Here is an 18,466-nt window from a genome sequence, read left to right as displayed (position 1 = left end):
CACACATCCGTCATCTGGTTGGGGAGAGAGCTCTCTTCCACTGCTCTCTCTCTTTAAATAGGGCACGGTCACTAGGGAAGACACACACACACACAAACACAGATTAATAGACATCAGGTGCAGTGATTCTGCCACTTACCTTCCCTGACTCCGCCCTCCGGTCACAGAGCGACGCTTGACCACGCCCCCGCTGCCACACACCTTCCAATCAAATTCTTTCCACATCTGACTTCCAAAACATATATCTTCCCATGTGTCATTATCTATAATTGTATTGAGTTCCAATTCCCATTCACTTTTAATATGAAGGGTATTGTCTGATGTATCTTTCATAAGACTCTTATATATACGTGATACCTGATGCTTTGTTGATACCAGTTGTTGATAAATATGTATAAAATACCTTTCAACCTCTTTTAAAACCTCTTTTAAGACTATCCCAATCTGTGTGCTCAGTGATGTAATGTCGTACTTGTAGATATTTATACCAGTCATTTGAGGGCAAGTCAAATTTTTCTTTGAGTTGTGAAAATGATCGCAATGTGTTGTTTTCAAACAACTGGTTAACAATAATCAAACCCTTTTCCACCCATCTCCTGTATGCTAAGTCTGTTAAAGATGGCAGAAAATCAATGTTTCCAAAAATGGGCATTGCCCTTGATAGAGCTATAACCCCTTTTAATTGCTTCTGTGCACTGTTCCAGACTTTTAGTGTGTGTTTAACCAAGATATTATTAATTCTTATATTTTTCTGAGCCTGCTTACTAAGAAAAGGGAGAGTAGATAGTGATATCCCTGTTAAGGAATTCTGTTCAATGGATAGCCATCCTGTTTCTTTATCGTTGGTCACCCATGCCACTACTGCTCTAATGCCGCTTTTCCACTACAAACGCGGCTGAGTCGGGCTGAGCCGTGCCGTGCTGAGTCGAGCTGAGTGGGGCTGTTGGAGTTGCATTTCGACTACAACCGCGCTGAACCATGCTGGCTGGAAGTGGGTGGACACATTGGGTGGAGTTAGCGAAAGTGGGTGGACGTCAGGTGATGTCGTTAAGCAGCGCAAACAGTGACATCAGTGAGCTTTTAAGCGGTAGTCTCACGACCCGAATAGTAAACAGTAAACATGGAGGACATGGAGTCGTTAGTGTTGCTGGTCTTGGTTCTGTGGCTTGTTGTCACCGACAACGCCAACAGATACTGGCAAGAGCGTATAGATGAGGCGAAGCGCATAAGGCTTCATAATTCTCGTAATTCTCCTTCTTCCGGGTTTGCAGTGTTTACAGATCCCAGCGTGCTCGTGGGGCGTGTGTGGGCATGTGAGGACACTCCTCTTCACCAATCAGTGCACAGGGGAGTGTCTGCTCACGCCCCCAGCCTCACTCGGCACGGTTTGGCTCGCTTCAGCCCTACTCCAAAACGGTGCGAGTTTTAGGGGCTAAGCAGGGCTGAAGCGAGCTGAGTCGTGCTGTTTTTTGGTAGTCGAAACGCGAGCCGTGTCGGGCTGAAGTGAGCTGAAGCGAGCTGAAGTGAGCTGAAAAAGGGTAGTGGAAAAGGGCCATATGTTGGGCTGCCCACAGTAATACATTTTAAAATTGGGCAGACCCAAACCTTTTTCTTTATCAGCCATCAATATTTTTAGGCATATTCTGGGTCTCCTATTTTGCCAAATAAATGTTGATATGCGTTTTTCAAGAAGCTTAAGTGTTGATTGTGGTACATGGATTGGTAAAGATTGAAATAAGAAAAGGAGTCTAGGTCGAATATTCATCCTCACTGACTCTATTCTGCCAAAAAAGGACAAAGGCAGCATATCCCACCTACTTACATCTTGGTTGATCGCTTTGACTAGTTTGTTATAATTGGAGTTGTAAAGCTGTGCTGGTTTTGGTGTCAGAATGACCCCTAGATATCTAAATCCCTGTTTGGACTTCCTAAAGGATACCAATTCATCTAATTGATGGGGCCATTCGCCACTTATCATCATTGCCTCAGATTTGTTGGTATTTATCTTATGTCCTGACACCGCACTATAATTATTTAAACTAGTTAGAAGTGCTGGGATAGAATCCATAAGACGTTCTAGGAATAACAATATGTCATCGGCAAACAGAGCCAGTTTGTGTTGAATCATTCCCTCATCAGGAATGCCCAGTATGAGTGGGTTTGTCCTTATTAATTCTGCCAATGGCTCTATGCTTAAGGCAAATAAAGGAGATAAAGAATCTCCCTGGCGGGTACCACGTCCCAATAGGAAGAAGTTAGAGCAATGCCCATTCACTCTAACCCTAGATTTAGGGTTTTTATAAAATATGCATAGCCATTTAATAAATGTGTCATTAAAGCCCATATATCTGAGAGTCTGCTGAAGGAAAGACCAATCAACCCTATCAAATGCTTTCTCAGCATCTAAGCTGAGAAGCATTGAAGGAGTAGTCCTTTTGGCCGCAATAGATTGCAGGTTTAGAGCCCTCCTGACGTTGTCCACACCTTGACGATTATTAATAAAACCGGTTTGGTCTGGCTTTACCAGTTTATGTATCACTGTATTCTTTTTGCTATTATTAAAGTAAGAATTTTAAGATCAACACAAAGGAGGCTGATTGGGCGATAGGAAGCACACTGGGTTGGGTCCTTGTTTTCTTTATGAATAACACTTATAATTGCTTCTGGCCATGATCCAGGTGCCTCTCCCTCCTCCAGTGCATAGTTATAAACCTTAAAAATTGAAAACTGAATTTGAGGAGAAAATTACTGAATACTAGTGAAATGATCTTGCTGCATGGACAGATATTTTTACTTGATAAGACATCTGAGAATAAATTGGTTGCAATCTAGAACTAGGTTTAATAATCTCAGAATTGGTGTCTTGTATTCTTCTAATAGGAAATGCGAGATCGTTTCAACTTTTTTCAAGATATTTTCACTTGCTGAGACATCATTTTTTGCAGTGTAGTACTGCACTCCAGTATTGAGCACAGCCCCTAGTAGATCACGGCTTTTGATGTATGATTTAAATCATATAGTTTTGAGTGTACTTGGCTGGCATGCCAACCCAGACATCAACCATTACACTATGCTGGACCAACCATTGGTGGTTCACTTGTCATCCACGGCTCGTGCTCAATCTTCCTGAAATTGATGTGGTTTTGTTTGTGAAGTTTCCAAAACTGATCATTAATGTAGATGGTTTTCATACATTCAGAATTTCTGGTTCTGCTGAGTCCATGGAATTAGTGAAATACGAATAAGGAATAATGATAAAAGGAATAAGATTTTTTTTAATCATGTCTCTTCTATTTATTACAAAGCACATCCACTGTTTTATTGTAGAGCTTAACACCAAGTTTAATGACAAAACCTACATATTTCTTACTATGATTTTCAATAACATTTTTAAACTCATCTTCAAATTTTCTGTCTGTGAAACAAAAATAAACAGATGACTGCTCAACATTACCTTCATTTACTTGGGCAATAATCATTCTTATGTTCACTCAACTAAATATTTCAGTGTCAGTCAGTAAAACTATTTACAGAAGTTGAGTAAACAAGATAAAACGAGTGGAAAATTATACTAAGATTTTTTACAGTGATGTGCAACTCTCAAAAAACTCTCTCTCAAACACACAGTAGATAAATTTAATCAACATACAGAAAAAAAATTATATATATCATTTTTTTTCATTTTTATGTATTTGTTAACAAACGTAATTCAACCAATGGCTGCAATGTTTTAGTCAATAAAGTATCTATCTATCTATCTATCTATCTATCTATCTATCTATCTATCTATCTATCTATCTATCATCATTGTGTGGAATGACTTTACAGTAAATGTACAGGAAGGTTTTCAATCGCTGTTTTTAAAATGATGTAAACTGAAGACAAAACGACTGAATCAGTATCATAGCTGTGACTCACTGAAATAAATGCTCGCTGTCATGTTCTAACAAACTGAATGAAACCACATGGAGCTGCTAAAGCCCCGGGGACAAACAGATTAAATCTGTGATGAAATCTATGATTACTGTGTGAAGTGATGTTGAGCTGAGTGGATAAAGGATGGGATCAGTCATGGAACTTCTACATCTGAATCATCTGAATCCTTCAGGGTGTTAAAGCTGTAAGAGAGAGAACAGGACAGAATGACGAGGTTAAACACCGTCAGAATCCTTACACACAAACACACACACCACAAAATAATGCTAAATATTTCAAACAATGGAATAATAAACAGTTTTTTAAGGACCAAAAAATGTCAAAAGATTTCATTTAAAATACTGAATTAAAAATTAGTTTAAACAAACAAGCAAAACAAATAGTGGTTCCCCTACTCACAACAGGACCCTGCACCTCCCCTGAAAGCCCCACCCACACACACACACACACTTTAAAGGAGATACGCAGAGCCTTTTTTTAAAAATACATTTCTGAGTGGATAGTATCTCCATCCGTGACTCTTGTATGCTGCTGACATCAAATTCAAAATGAACAAGCTTATTCTTCTTCTTCTTCTTCTTAACATGTTTACTGACTCTCTTAAATCTTGTATCCTTCCCAAAACATTACATTCTGCCCAAATTTCCTTGCTTTTAAAAAAGAACAAAGATCCTCACTGCTGTAGGTCCTATTGTCCAATATCACTATTAAATGTGGATGGCAAAATTCTACCTAAATTCTTGCCTGTTGCCTTGAAAAATTCTACCTGATCTCATATCAGCTGATCAAACAGGCTTCATCAGGAACAGGTTTTCATTTTTTAATGTAAGATGTTTGTTTAACATCATCTATCACCCATCTGATTCTCCTACTCCAGAAATATTGGTTTCCTTAGACGCCGAGAAGGCCTTTGATAAGGTTGAATGGAGTTATCTTTTTTACACCCTTGAGAAGTTTGGCTTTGGACAAAAGTTTATTTCCTGGATTAAGTTACTGTATACTTCTCCACTTTCTTCAGTCCACACTAATAACACCTTTTCAAAATATTTTCAGTTAGGGCTTGGCATGAGACAGGGTTGTCCATTATCACCCTTACTATTTGCCTTGGCCATTGAGCCCTTGTCACTCACCCTGAATCAACTACACTGGTGAGAGGTATCTTTAGAGAAGGTCAGAAACAAAAAGTCTCATTATATGCGGATGACTTACTTTTATATATTTCAGACCCAGCTAGGTCCCTAACCCATGTATTTTGCATCTTAGATCAATTTCATCACCTCTCAGGCTACAAACTTAACTTAGAAAAAAGTGAACTGTTTCCTATTAATAAGGCTGCTTGCCAGTATTCATTCACTTCCCTTCCTTTCAAGGTCTCAAATAGTTTCACATACCTTGGTGTTAATGTTGTGGATAAATTCTCCAACCTTTTTTCTGCAAACTTCTCACCCCTTCTCTAACAGACTGAACTTGACCTTAAGCACTGGAGTTCATGTCCACTCTCTGTTGCTGGTCATATTAATTCGATTCGAATGAACATTCTTCCCAAACTTACTTATCTATTTCAGTGCATGCCCTTTGTCACCAGTTCTGTTCATAATCTTTATGGACAGAATTTCTAGGCGCAGCCAGGGGCCGGAAGGAATCCTGTTTGTTCCGGCAGCAGGACAGCGGACATCCTCTTCTTCCCTCTCCTCTCTCTCCCCCTCTCCTCCTGTGTCTCGTCCTTGCCCCGTTCCCCCACGGCGGAGGCGGGGGCCGGCCCCACCCCAGCTGGCCCGTCACACCCGCGGTGCTGGCCCGTCGCACCCGCGGTGCCCTCCCATTTTTCCCTTCTGTGTCTGTCTCTTCCCCCCCTCAGGTGAGTGAGCCCCAGAGCACCGGTGCAGAGAGGAAGCCCGGGCCGGTTTGCTGGCGCTGTGGGGAGCCAGGCCACCTCCAACAGCAGTGTTTGGCAACGGAAGTGGGCGCGGTGGTTCAGATCCCCGATGCGCCAGGAGCCCTCGATCGGGCCGGAGCGTATCGCATATCGGTGAGTATCCAAGGGGATATCCATATCGGGCATTGGTGGACTCTGGCTGTAATCAGACCTCAATTCACCAAAGCCTGGTGCAAGACGAGGCATTGGGGGAAGCACGGGGGTGAAGGTGTTGTGTGTGCACGGGGATGTTCACAGCTACCCTTTAGCGTTGGTCCACAATCTTTTCCGAGGAGAAAAATTTATAGTAAAGGTGGCGGTTAATCCTCGCCTCACCCACTCGATAATTTTGGGGACTGATTGGCCGGGATTCGGGGAGTTAATGAGCCATTTAGTGAAGAGTGGGTCCTGCCGTAGTTCAGCAGGGGGAGGTCCCAGTGTCGCATTGGTGTCACAGAGCTGTCTACATCATCTCCGCATCAGAGTGAGGAGCAGCAGGCTCTTCCTCCCTCTCTCAGGGAATCCCTCGTGGATTTTCCGTTAGAGCAGTCGCGAGACGAGACTCTGCGGCATGCGTTTGACCAAGTGAGAGTAATCGATGGTCAAATGCTCCAGCCAAACGCCACCCCGTCCTTCCCCTATTTTTCTATTATGAAGGATAGATTATACTGAGTGATGCACGACACTCAGACTAAAGAGCAAGTCACACAGCTTTTGATTCCAAAGAGCTGCCGGGAATTGGTATTCTAGGAGGCTCACTTTAATCCCATGGCTGGACACTTAGGGCAGGATAAGACACTAGCCCGAATAATGGCCCGGTTCTATTGGCCAGGGATTCACGGCGATGTCCGTAGGTGGTGTACGGTGTGCCGCGAATGCCAGTTAGTAAATCCAGCGGCAATTCCAAAAGTGCCTTTGTGCCCTCTCCCATTAATCGAGACCCCGTTTGAAAGAATTGGGATGGATCTCGTCGGGCCATTATATCGGTCAACATGAGGGTACCGCTTTATTTTAGTTCTGGTGGACTATGCAACGCGATACCCAGAAGCAGTGCCTCTTCACAATATCTCAGCACGCAGTATTGCGGAAGCACTCTTCCACATCATCTCCCGAGTTGGAATCCCGAAAGAGATTCTGACTGACCAAGGCACCTCGTTTATGTCACGTACACTGAACCAACTGTATGGGTTATTAGGAATTAAGCTGATCCGCACCAGCGTTTATCAGCCACAAATGGACGGTTTAGTTGAACGGTTCAATCGCACCCTCAAAAATATAATTAAACAATTCGTAAGCAAGGACGCATGTAATTGGGATAAATGGCTTGAACCCTTGTTATTTGCAGTGCAAGAGGTACCCCAAGCCTCCACAGGATTCTCCCCGTTCGAATTGTTATATGGGCGTAAGCCGTGCGGCATTCTAGATGTGCTGCGAGAAAATTGGGAGGAGGGACCTTCACCAAGTAAAAATGAAATTCAATATGTTTTTGACCTGTGCACAAAACTCCACACACTCGCACACCTAACCCAGGAGAATTTGCGGCAGGCCCAAGAATGGCAAACCTGCCTGTATGACAGGGGTACGCACCTTAGGGAGTTCGTACCGGGAGATAAAGTACTTGTACTGTTGCCCACATCGAGCTCCAAATTGATCGCCAAGTGGCAAGGACCCTTTGAGGTCACACGGCAAGTCGGGGACGTCGACTATGAGGTGAGGTGAACGGACAGGGGTGGGGCGCTACAGATTTACCACCTCAATCTGCTCAAACTCTGGAACAAGGAGGTCCCCGTGGCGTTGGTGTCGGTGGTTCCGGAGAAGGCGGAGCTGGGGCCGGAGGTTCAAAAGGGAGCATTGGCATCGCGTACCTCTCCAGTCCCCTTTGGAGACCACCTCTCCCCGACCCAACTCACGAAGGTTGCCCAGTTGCAGACCAAGTTTTCGGACGTGTTCTCACCCCTGCCCAGCCGCACCAACCTCATATAGCACCACATTGAGATGCCCCCAGGGGTGGTAGTGCGCAGCCGCCCTTACAGGCTACCCGAACACAAGAAAAAAGTGGTTCGGGAAGAACTCGAGGCCATGCTCAAAATGGGCATCATCGAGGAGTCCCACAGTGATTGGAGCAGTCCGGTGGTCTTGGTACCCAAGGCCGACGGGTCGGTCCGGTTCTGTGTAGACTATAGAAAAGTCAACACGGTGTCTAAATTTGACGTGTACCCAATGCCTTGTATTGATGAGTTGCTCGATCGACTAGGCACAGCTCGCTTTTACTTGACAGTGGATTTGACAAAGGGTTATTGGCAGATCCCCTTGACTCCATTATCCCGAGAAAAAATGGCCTTTTCCACACCGTTTGGCTTACACCAGTTTGTCACACTTCCTTTTGGGCTGTTTGGGGCACCCGCTAAGTTTCAGCGGCTGATGGATCGGGTCTTCCGCCCCCACGCCACCTATGCGGCCGCGTACCTCGATGATATCATTATTTACAGTAATGACTGGCCGCGGCACCTGCAACACCTGAGGGCCGTCCTTAGGTCGCTGAAGCGAGCAGGTCTCACAGCCAACCCACAGAAGTGTGTGATTGGGCGGGTGGAAGTACGGTATCTGGGCTTCCACTTGGGCAACAGGCAGGTGCGTCCCCAAACTAACAAGACAGCAGCAATTGCGGCCTGCCCGAGGCCCAAGACCAAACCGGGGATGAGACAGTTCCTGAGGCTGGCTGGCTACTATCGTAGGTTTATACCTAATTATTCGGACGTCACCAGCCCGCTGACTGATCTCACTAAAAAGGGGGCACCAGATCCGGTCCAGTGGATGAAGCAATGCCAGCGGGCTTTCTCTGAGGTGAAGGCTGCACTGTGTGAGGGGCCACTGTTACAGTCCCCTGACTTTTCTCTCCCCTTTATGTTACAGACAGATGCGTCGGACAGGGGGCTCGGGGCCGTTTTGTCCCAGGAGGTGGAGGGGGAGGACCGTCCAGTGCTGTACATCAGCAGGAAGCTGTCAGTACATGAGGGGTGCTACAGCACCATCGAAAAAGAGTGCCTCGCGATCAAGTGGGCAGTCCTCGCCCTCCGCTACTACCTGCTGGGATGCCCTTTCACCCTCTGTTCGGACCACGCGCCCCTCCAGTGGCTCCACCGCATGAAGGATGCCAACGCACGGATCACCCATTGGTATCTGGCACTCCAACCCTTTAACTTCAAGGTGATCCACAGGCTGGGGGCGCAGATGGCCGTGGCGGACTTCCTCTCCCGTCGGGGGGGGGGGGGGGGGTGGAGTCAGCTGCAGGCTGGACAGCCGCCCGGTCTGAGTCGGGCGGTGGGGGTATGTGGCAGCGGGAGCATGTGGCAGCGGGGGCGTGGTCAAGCGTCGCTCTGTGACCGGAGGGCGGAGTCAGGGAAGGTAAGTGGCAGAATCACTGCACCTGATGTCTATTAACGTGTGTTTGTGTGTCTTCCCCAGTGACCATGCCCTATTTAAGGAGAGCGCAAGAGCAGAGGGGAGCTCTCTCCCCAACCAGAAGACTAGTGTGTGTGCATGCGTGCGTGTATGGCTGAGAGAGTGGTCAAGCTGAAAAGCTGAAAATAAAGAGTTTTGAACTTAATTCTGGCCTGCCGTCTTTCCGTGCTCCTCCCACTCCTACGAACTGCCACACATACATATATGGTTTCACCTCTCGATATTCAATTTGGAGAGTTCCTACTTCAAAATCGCTATCGCTTTCAGACATTTTACACAACCTCTCACGACCAAAGTCCATACACGTGTGCTTGCTTCGCAAGTAAACACAGAGCTGCTCTCAGTCTGTTTGCCTTGAATGATGTCACGATGACTGTCCCCTGGCGGCAAGTGAGATGTAAACAAACCTTTGGAACTCATGCAAACCAGTATATTTTAACCGTTTTATTCAATTTTAGGGTGCAAATTAGACACCAGGAAGGTTGAATTTGCTTTTTGGTTCCTTCTTCTAGACAATAAAGTTGATATTCTATGTTCCACCTCTGACCCTTGCCTATGATCTTTAAGGCCCAATGACCAGGTGTGCCGGCACTAGGACCATGCAGAAAGAGCATCTGCTCAAAAACAGGAGAGGTTGCAGGCACTAGGACCATGCAGAAACATCCCTGCTCAAGCTGTCAGTTTCCCATCCGCATCGCTCTCCTCTTGTGTGCTCAAAAATGATTATGTGATTCAAACAATAGTTAGCAACGTCAATCCCCCATGCAGCAAAAGATGGAGGGCATACAACATTTCTTTAAAAAAAGTGTGTGTGATGTCTTCAGACACACTCTATATTAAGTTAGCTAACATTATTAATATTCAGTGAGATCATGCTGGAATCTGATATCACTTTGTAAACATCTTCAAGTTAGCTAGCCATAGAAAATGACTTATTTTTTACATTATTTCAAATGAGCACAGTCAGTGTACTACTGCACTTCTTCACTCAACACATACAGTGTCTTGCAAAAGTATTCATCCCCCTTGGCGTTTGTCCTGTTTTGTCGCATTACAAGCTGGAATTAAAATGGATTTTTGGGGGGTTAGCACCATTTGATCTACACAACATGCCTACCACTTTAAAGGTGCACATTGCTGTAATTGCAGCAAAAGTGGCTCTACAAAGTATTGACTTTGGGGGGGGGGGGGGGGGTGAATACCTATGCACACTCCAGATTTTTGTTTTTTCATCTTAATTATAGTTTGTGTCACAATAAACCAACAATTTCCCCTTTAAAGTGGTAGGCATGTTGTGTAAATTAAATGGTGCTAACATCCCAAAAATCCATTTTAATTCCAGCTTGTAATGCGACAAAACAGGACAAACACCAAGGGGGATGAATACTTTTGCAAGACATTGTAAATCAGAGTAGTGATAGGCAGTGGAGAGGGGTGTGAAAACAAATTACAGAAAGAAGAAATAAGCTCTCTGACTTTGTAATTTGAATTATCAATCAATTAGATCTATAAATAGTTCATATGCCATTCTAATCTCTAAATCACTAAAGTATAGCACTTTCATTTATGAAAGTATTTTTATTTGGAAATAGTTTCCAAAAAATAGTGGTGAAGAAGGCATTCGACCGTGTCCCCCGTGGTATTCTGTGGGGGGTGCTTCGGGAGTATGGGGTTCGGGGCTCTTTGCTAAGGGCTGTCCAGTCCCTGTACGAATGGAGCAGGAGTCTGGTTCGCATTGCCGGCAGTAAGTCAGACCTGTTCCCAGTGTATGTTGGACTCCGGCAGTGCTGCCCTTTGTCACCGGTTCTGTTCATAATGTTTATGGACAGAATTTCTAGGTGCAGCCAGGGGCCGGAAGGAATCCTGTTTGGGAACCACAGGATTTCATCTCTGCTTTTTGCGGATGATGTTGTCCTGTTGGCTTCTTCAAACCAGGACCTTTAGCATGCACTGGGGCGGTTTGCAGTCGAGTGTGAAGCGGCTGGGATGAGAATCAGCACCTCCAAGTCCGAGGCCATGGTCCTTGACCGGAAAAGGGTGGCTTGCCCTCTCCAGGTTGGTGGAGAAGTCCTGCCTCAAGTGGAGAAGTTTAAGTATCTCGGGATCTTGTTTACGAGTGAGGGAAGGATGGAGCATGAGATCGACAGGCAGATCGGTGCAGCCTCCGCAGTGATGCGGTCACTTTACCGGTCCGTTGTGGTGAAGAAGGAGCTGAGCCAAAAGGCGAAGCTCTCAATTTACTGGTTGATCTACGTTCCGACTCTCACCTATGGTCATGAGCTTTGGGTAATGACCGAAAGAACAAGATCGCGGATACAAGCGGCCGAAATGAGTTTCCTTCGCAGGGTGGCTGGGCACTCCCTTAGAGATAGGGTGAGAAGCACAGTCACTCGGGAGGAGCTCGGAGTAGAGCCGCTGCTCCTCCACATCGAGAGGAATCAGCTGAGGTGGCTCGGGCATCTTTTTCGGATGCCTCCTGGATGCCTCCCTGGGGAGGTGTTCCAGGCATGTCCACCCGGGAGGAGGCCCCAGGGAAGACCCAGGACATGCTGGAGGGACTATGTCTCTCGGCTGGCCTGGGAACGCATCGGTGTTCTTCCCGAGGAGCTGGCCGAGGTGTCTGGAGAAAGGGAAGTTTGGGCTTCCATGCTTAGACTGCTGCCTCCATGACCCGGTCCCGGATAAAGCGGAAGAAGATGAGACGAGTTTCTTGTATTTGTAACTCAGCAGGGACATCTGCCCCCGGGTGACGAGCAGGGAGCAGGGACAGCATGTAGAGAGGTGAGTGAATTATAAATTACAGAATCAGGCAATGGGGTGTGAGAGACTGTGGTACAGATGGATGACAAATTAAAACCAAAATGAAGTGCTTTAGTAAATATATATATAAAAGGCAAGAAGCTGTTTTGATTGATACTGATAGATTGATACTGATAGTAACAACTTGATTGACTGGAAGAACGATTTGTACCATTCTGTTTTTTTGTGTTTTTGCTTTACGTGTGTGTGTGTTTGACACAACTATGAAGAACATCGGAAGCTCAAAGTCAGGGCAGAGAGGTCACATGTTTCGCTTAGGAACAATCAACGTTAGAACTTGTAAATGCGAGAGTAAGCTAGCAGATTGTGTAACACAATATAAGAACTTGACGCAGGATATAACATGGCATGCAGGAGGTTTGCTTGCGAGGCGAGGGTGAAATATGTTTTGATGACGAGGTTCTTAAAGGTTGCCGGGTATTACATAATGGTATGAATATTACATACGCAGGCGTTGCACTCGTGCTAGCACTACATGTTCGACTCTTGGATGTGGAGCACATGATAGAGGGAAGAATGACGATGGTGAGGGTTAAGGTGAATGGGGTGAAATTAGGAATATACTGTTGTTGTCCAAATGAAGAACACAACATGTCCTCCAAAGAGAATTTCTACTGAACACTGAATAAGGCTATCCAGAAGATGAGGAATTGCTGGTGACTTTAATGCCACCATTGGAGAAGACTGCAATAAGGGACACTGGAGAGGAGTAGGGCCATATAATGATAAGGATCCAACAAGCTTTAAAGGTCATAGGCGATGGTCGAAGGTGAAATGTAGAATATCAACTTTATTGTCGAGAAAAATGACCCAAAAAGTGAATTAAATCTTCCTGGTGTCTAATTTGCACCCCAAAATTGAATAAAATGCTTAAAATATACTGTTTTGCCCAATTTCCGAAGGTTTGTTTACATCTCACTTATGCACACTTTCACCGCCAGGGGGCCATCGTCGTGATGTCATTTAAGCCAAACAGACCGGGAGCAGCTCTGTGTTTACCTGCAAACCGAGCCCACGTTTAGGAGGTTCATTTATTTAACCACTTTCTAAATATCCTTTTTTTTTGCTGGAGAGAAACATACAGGGCTAATTTTCAACAATTCAATAATAACATGTACCAGGACATTTAATGGGGTTCCCCACTGATGCGCACAGGGGCACACACACAATCCCTATAATAGAATGTGGATTCATTTATATAGCTAATATAATTTATTGCTAATATTAATACAAGCATTATACTATTTATAGTCTACTCTAAACACACACAAACAATCATGTTATTCAACAATAGCATGTTAGCAGGTAGCCATTGCAAATCAACTTAGATTAGGATTAGATAAAACTTTATTGATCCCTTTGGGAGGGTTCCCTCAGAGAAATTAAGATTCCAGCAGCATCATTACAGATAAACAGAGAAAAGAAATAGAGAAAACTTCTAGATAAATTAAAATAAATTAAGTATTTACATATACAAAATATATAAAAAGAATAAGATATGGGGAAGAGAGGAAGGGGGAGGGGGGAAGGAGGGGGAAGAAAAAAAAGGTGGGGAGAAGGGGGGGCGGCGGTAGGAGAGATATTGCACTTTATATTGCACATTGTCCGGTATTGCTTATTGTGAGGCTAGGCTACTGTTCCTTCCCGTCCTCTGTCCTCCTGTTACCCCCCCCCAGAGAGGAGTTGTACAGTCTGATGGCATGAGGGACAAAGGAGTTTTTGAGTCTGTTCGTCCTGCACTTGGGAAGGAGCATTCTGTCACTGAACAGTCTCCTCTGGTTGCTGATGACAGTGTGCAGAGGGTGACTGGCATCGTCCATGATGTTCAATAGTTTGTCCATAGACCTCTTCTCTGCCACCATCACCAGAGAGTCCAGCTTCATGCCGACCACAGAGCCGGCCTGCCTGATCAGTTTGTCCAGCCTGGATGTGTCCTTCTTGGATGTGCTCCCCCCCCCCCAGCACACCATGGTGTAAATCAGGACACTGGCGACCACAGACTGATAGAACATCCACAGGAGTTTCCTGCAGATGTTAAAGGACCTCCTAAGGAAGTATAGCCTGCTCTGTCCCTTCCTGTATAAGTAATTGGTGTTGTAAGTCCAGTCCAGTTTGCTGTCCAGCCACAGCCTGAGGTACTTGTAGGAATCCACAGCTTCCACCTCAACTCCCTCGATCAGAACTGGTCATGACCTTGGTCTGGACCTCCCAAAGTCAATGACCAGCTCATTCGTCTTCGAGGTGTTGAGCTGCAGATGGTTTCTGTTGCACCAAACGGCAAAGTCCCTCACCAGGCTCCTATACTCCTCCTCTCTGTCGTCACTGATGCACCCAACGATGGCTGTGTCATCGGCAAACCTCTGGATGTGACACAGCTCTGAGTTGTAGCAGAAGTCCGCGGTGTACAGGGTGAAGAGAAAAGGGGCCAGCACCATGCCCTGGGGTGCTCCGGTGCTGCTAATCACAGTGTCAGACATGATGTCCTTCAGCTTGATGTACTGCGGCCTGTCAGTGAGGTAGCTGGAGATCCAGGTGACCAGGCAGGGGTCCACTCGCATCCTGTTCAGTTTGTCCTGAAGCAATAGGGGCTGGATGGTGTTGAAGGCACTCGAGAAGTCCAAGAAGAGGGTCCTCACTGTGACATTTCCCTTATCCAGATGCGAGTGGGCTCGGTGTAGTAGGTAGAGGATGGCGTCTTCCGCACTGACACCTGCCCGGTACGCAAACTGCAGACAGTCCTGGGCATGTTATACCTGGGGTCTGAGGAGGCTGAGGAAGAGCCGCTCCAATGTCTTCATCAGATGTGAAGTGAGTGCCACCGGTCGGAATTCGTTCAGCTCGCTGGGCCAATTCTTTTTGGGAACTGGAATGATACATGATGTCTTCCAGAGGGTGGGCACTCTCCCCAGCTGCAGGCTAAGGTTGAAGATGCGTTGGAATGGTTCACCCAGTTCAGCAGTACAGGTCTTCAGTAGTCAGGGGGACACCTTGTCCGGGCCTGCTGCTTTCCTGGGGTGAAGCTTCCTCAGTTGACCTCTGACCTGGTCTGCAGTAATGCATGGAGGAGTCTGTATTGAGGTGGGGGAGGAGGGGGCTGCTGTGATGACTGGGAGGAGGTGTGTTGAGGGAAGAAGGAGAGATGGCTGCAGTGAAGGAGAGGGTAGGGGGGACATGGGCTGGTTGAACCGATTGAAAAAGTCATTCAACTCATTCACCCTCTCTACTGTCCCCTCAATGACTGTGGTCTTTGTATTGTGGTCTGTGATGGTTTTCACACCTTCCCAGACCTCCCTCATGCTGTTCTCCTTCAGCTTCTGCTCCACCTTCCTCCTGCAGCTGTCCTTAGCTTCCCTCACGCAGCGTTTTACCTCCTGCTGTGCTGCTTTCATCACCTCCCTATCCCTGCTCCTGAAGGCGGCCTTCTTCCTGTTGAGGACAGCTTTGTCTTCCTGTGTTACCCATGGCTTGTTATTTGGGTAACACTGTACAGTCTTAGTGGGGCAGACCACATCCACACAGAAGTTAAGGTAATCTGTCAGCCAGTGTGACAGCCCCTCTATGTCCTCACAGTGTGGGCTAAGCAGCACATCCTAGTCCATGATGTCATAACAGTCCCTGAGGGCATCTTCCATTTCAGGGGACCACCTCCTGATGGAGCTAGTTGTTGCAGGCTGCCTTTGGACCAGGGGGGTGTACTTCGGCTGTAGAAGGACCAGGTTGTGGTCAGACTTCCCTAGTGGGGGGAGGGGTGTGACTCTGCATGCATCCCTCACATTAGCATACAGCAAGTCAATTGTCCTGTTGTTCCTTGTTGGACAATCCACAGCCTGGTAAAAAGCAGCCAAAGTAGAGTCCAAAGTAGCATGATTAAAGTCCTCAGAAATGATGATAAATGCCTCAGGGTGCTGTGTCTGCAGCCTTGCTGTGACAGAGTGAATCCTCTCACATGCAGCGGCTGCATCTGCCTTCAGAGGGATGTAAACACAGATGGTGATCACGTGACTGAACTCCCTCGGCAGATAATATGGCCGCAGGCTAACGGCTAGCAGCTCCAAGTCCGGGCAACATAAAACTGTCTTTACAGAGATATGTCCCGGGTTACACCAGTGATTGTTAACATAAATGATGAGTCCCCCACCTTTGCACAGATGGCTTGTTCCTGGTTAGCAGTGGTCTGTAAGCTGGAATTAGCATAACAGAGAGATGGTCCGAGTTTCCCAGGTGGGGGTGGGGAACAGCTCTGAATGCCTGTTTAATGTTTGTGTAGACCTGGTCAAGAGTGTTCTCTCCCCTAGTTGCAAAGTCCACATATTTGTGATAATGTGGGAGTACTGTCTTCAAATTGGCCTGATTGAAATCGCCAGCGATTACATAGACAGTGTCTGGGTTAGAGTCCTGCACTGAGCTCACAGACTGATACAATGTAGACAGTGTCGGAAGCTTCGCACACGACTGAAAAATGCCTTTTTCAAAGCTAAGGCAGACCAGCTGAATTATTCTAGTCAATAATGGGACACAGAGGAGGAATTCAGATTAATGAAACAACACTCTTACAGAGCAATAATCTATTAATACCACCACTGAAACTAGAGAAACACTTTTGTGCACACTTTAGCGGCCGAGTGTACGAGCCCCAACCTGAACTGGAAAAAACGGAGAAATATCCACACATGCTACCACCTGATGACCTTCCTGAGATAAGTGTTCTGATACCCGATGATACAGAAGTTAAGAATAGCATGAAGCGACTTAAGAATGGCAGATGTCAGGGGATAGACAAGGTTTATGCAGAACAACTTAAATATACAATGTCCATGGGTTGAATAAAATACATCACGCTTCTGATTGGAAAGATATGGTCATGTCTCCAAGTACCATCCCAGTGGTTGAGAGCCAGCATAACCTGTCTGTACAAAAGGGATCTCAAATCACTCGTGGAGAATTATAGAGGGCTGAGTATAGTTGCAACAGTCTCCAAGGTGCTATCCGGGATTGTTGTTGAAAGTCAAGTCAAGTCAACTTTATTGTCAAATATGCTATACATGCTCGACATAGGGGCAGCACGGTGGTGTAGTGGTTAGCGCTGTCGCCTCACAGCAAGAAGGTCCTGGGTTCGAGCCCCGGGGCCGGCGAGGGCCTTTCTGTGTGGAGTTTGCATGTTCTCCCCGTGTCCGCGTGGGTTTCCTCCGGGTGCTCCGGTTTCCCCCACAGTCCAAAGACATGCAGGTTAGGTTAACTGGTGACTCTAAATTGACCGTAGGTGTGAATGTGAGTGTGAATGGTTGTCTGTGTCTATGTGTCAGCCCTGTGATGACCTAGCGACTTGTCCAGGGTGTACCCCGCCTTTCGCCCGTAGTCAGCTGGGATAGGCTCCAGCTTGCCTGCGACCCTGTAGAAGGATAAAGCGGCTAGAGATAATGAGATGAGATGAGATGCTCGACATACAGCACAGATGAAATATCAGTCCTCTCTGACCCACGGTGCAAACAGGCAATGCAATAAATAAAAATAGAATAATTGAAAAAAAAACAACAGTATAAACACTCTAGATAGGAACTAGACATAGACTAAACACTCAAACAATATAAACAGTATAAATAAACAGTATAAACACCAGATAAGAACAAGACATAGACTAAACACTCAGACAATATAAACAGTTAAACACTAGATATGAACTAGACGTAGACTAAACACTCATATATATATATATATATATATATATATATATATATATATATATACACACACACACACACACACACAAATTGGTTCAAATAACCAAACAGGTATAGCAGGTAAACATGAAACATGAAATAAGCAGTATAAACAAACTAGCAGCTGTTAAGGTGAGGTAGTGCGGAATAGTGCAAATGAGCGAGGTAAAGTGAGATGTGCGGCCCCTGAGTTCAGCGTGTTAATGAACGATGAGATGTATGTATGTGTGTGTGTGTGTGTGTGTGTGTGTGTGTGTTGGGGGGGGGAAACTGTGAAGATGACATGTCAGATGCTGAAGGGGGGGCAGGGGGGTGTGCGAGCAGAATTTGTAGCAGGGGGCAGAGGGGGGAGGAGGGGCAGAACAGGGAGGGAGTTGAGCCTCCTGACCGCCTGGTGAAAGAAACTGTTCTTGAGCCTGCTGGTTTTGGCCCGGAGACTCCGCAGTCTCCTCCCCGACAGCAGCAGGCTGAAGAGGCTGTGAGATGGGTGGGTGGGGTCACCTGCAATCCTGATGCCTTTGCGGGTGAGGCAGGAGTTATAAATATCCATTAGAGAAGGGAGAGAGACACCAATGATCCTCTCAGCTGCTCTCATGATGCGCTACAGAGACTTGCA

General features: G+C 46.1%; 1 protein-coding gene across 6 annotated transcripts in view; it reads right to left on the bottom strand.

Moving 5' to 3' along the window:
- Positions 1–3,622: 3,622 nt before the first annotated feature.
- LOC132887253 (NLR family CARD domain-containing protein 3-like) overlaps positions 3,623–18,466 on the bottom strand; it is a 96,309-nt gene continuing 81,465 nt past the window's right edge. For all 6 annotated transcript variants that reach the window (XM_060922783.1, XM_060922789.1, XM_060922784.1 and 3 more), the window contains one exon: positions 3,623–4,118. In XM_060922783.1, the coding sequence (XP_060778766.1) occupies positions 4,070–4,118 (49 nt within the window). In that variant the 3' untranslated portion in view covers positions 3,623–4,069. The remainder of the gene's footprint in view (positions 4,119–18,466) is intronic.

The sequence above is a fragment of the Neoarius graeffei genome, chromosome 5 (genome assembly GCF_027579695.1).
Source record: "Neoarius graeffei isolate fNeoGra1 chromosome 5, fNeoGra1.pri, whole genome shotgun sequence".
NCBI lineage: Eukaryota > Metazoa > Chordata > Actinopteri > Siluriformes > Ariidae > Neoarius > Neoarius graeffei.
The sequence above is the reverse complement of the archived record's forward strand: the minus strand, read 5'-3'. Positions and strand labels throughout refer to the sequence as shown.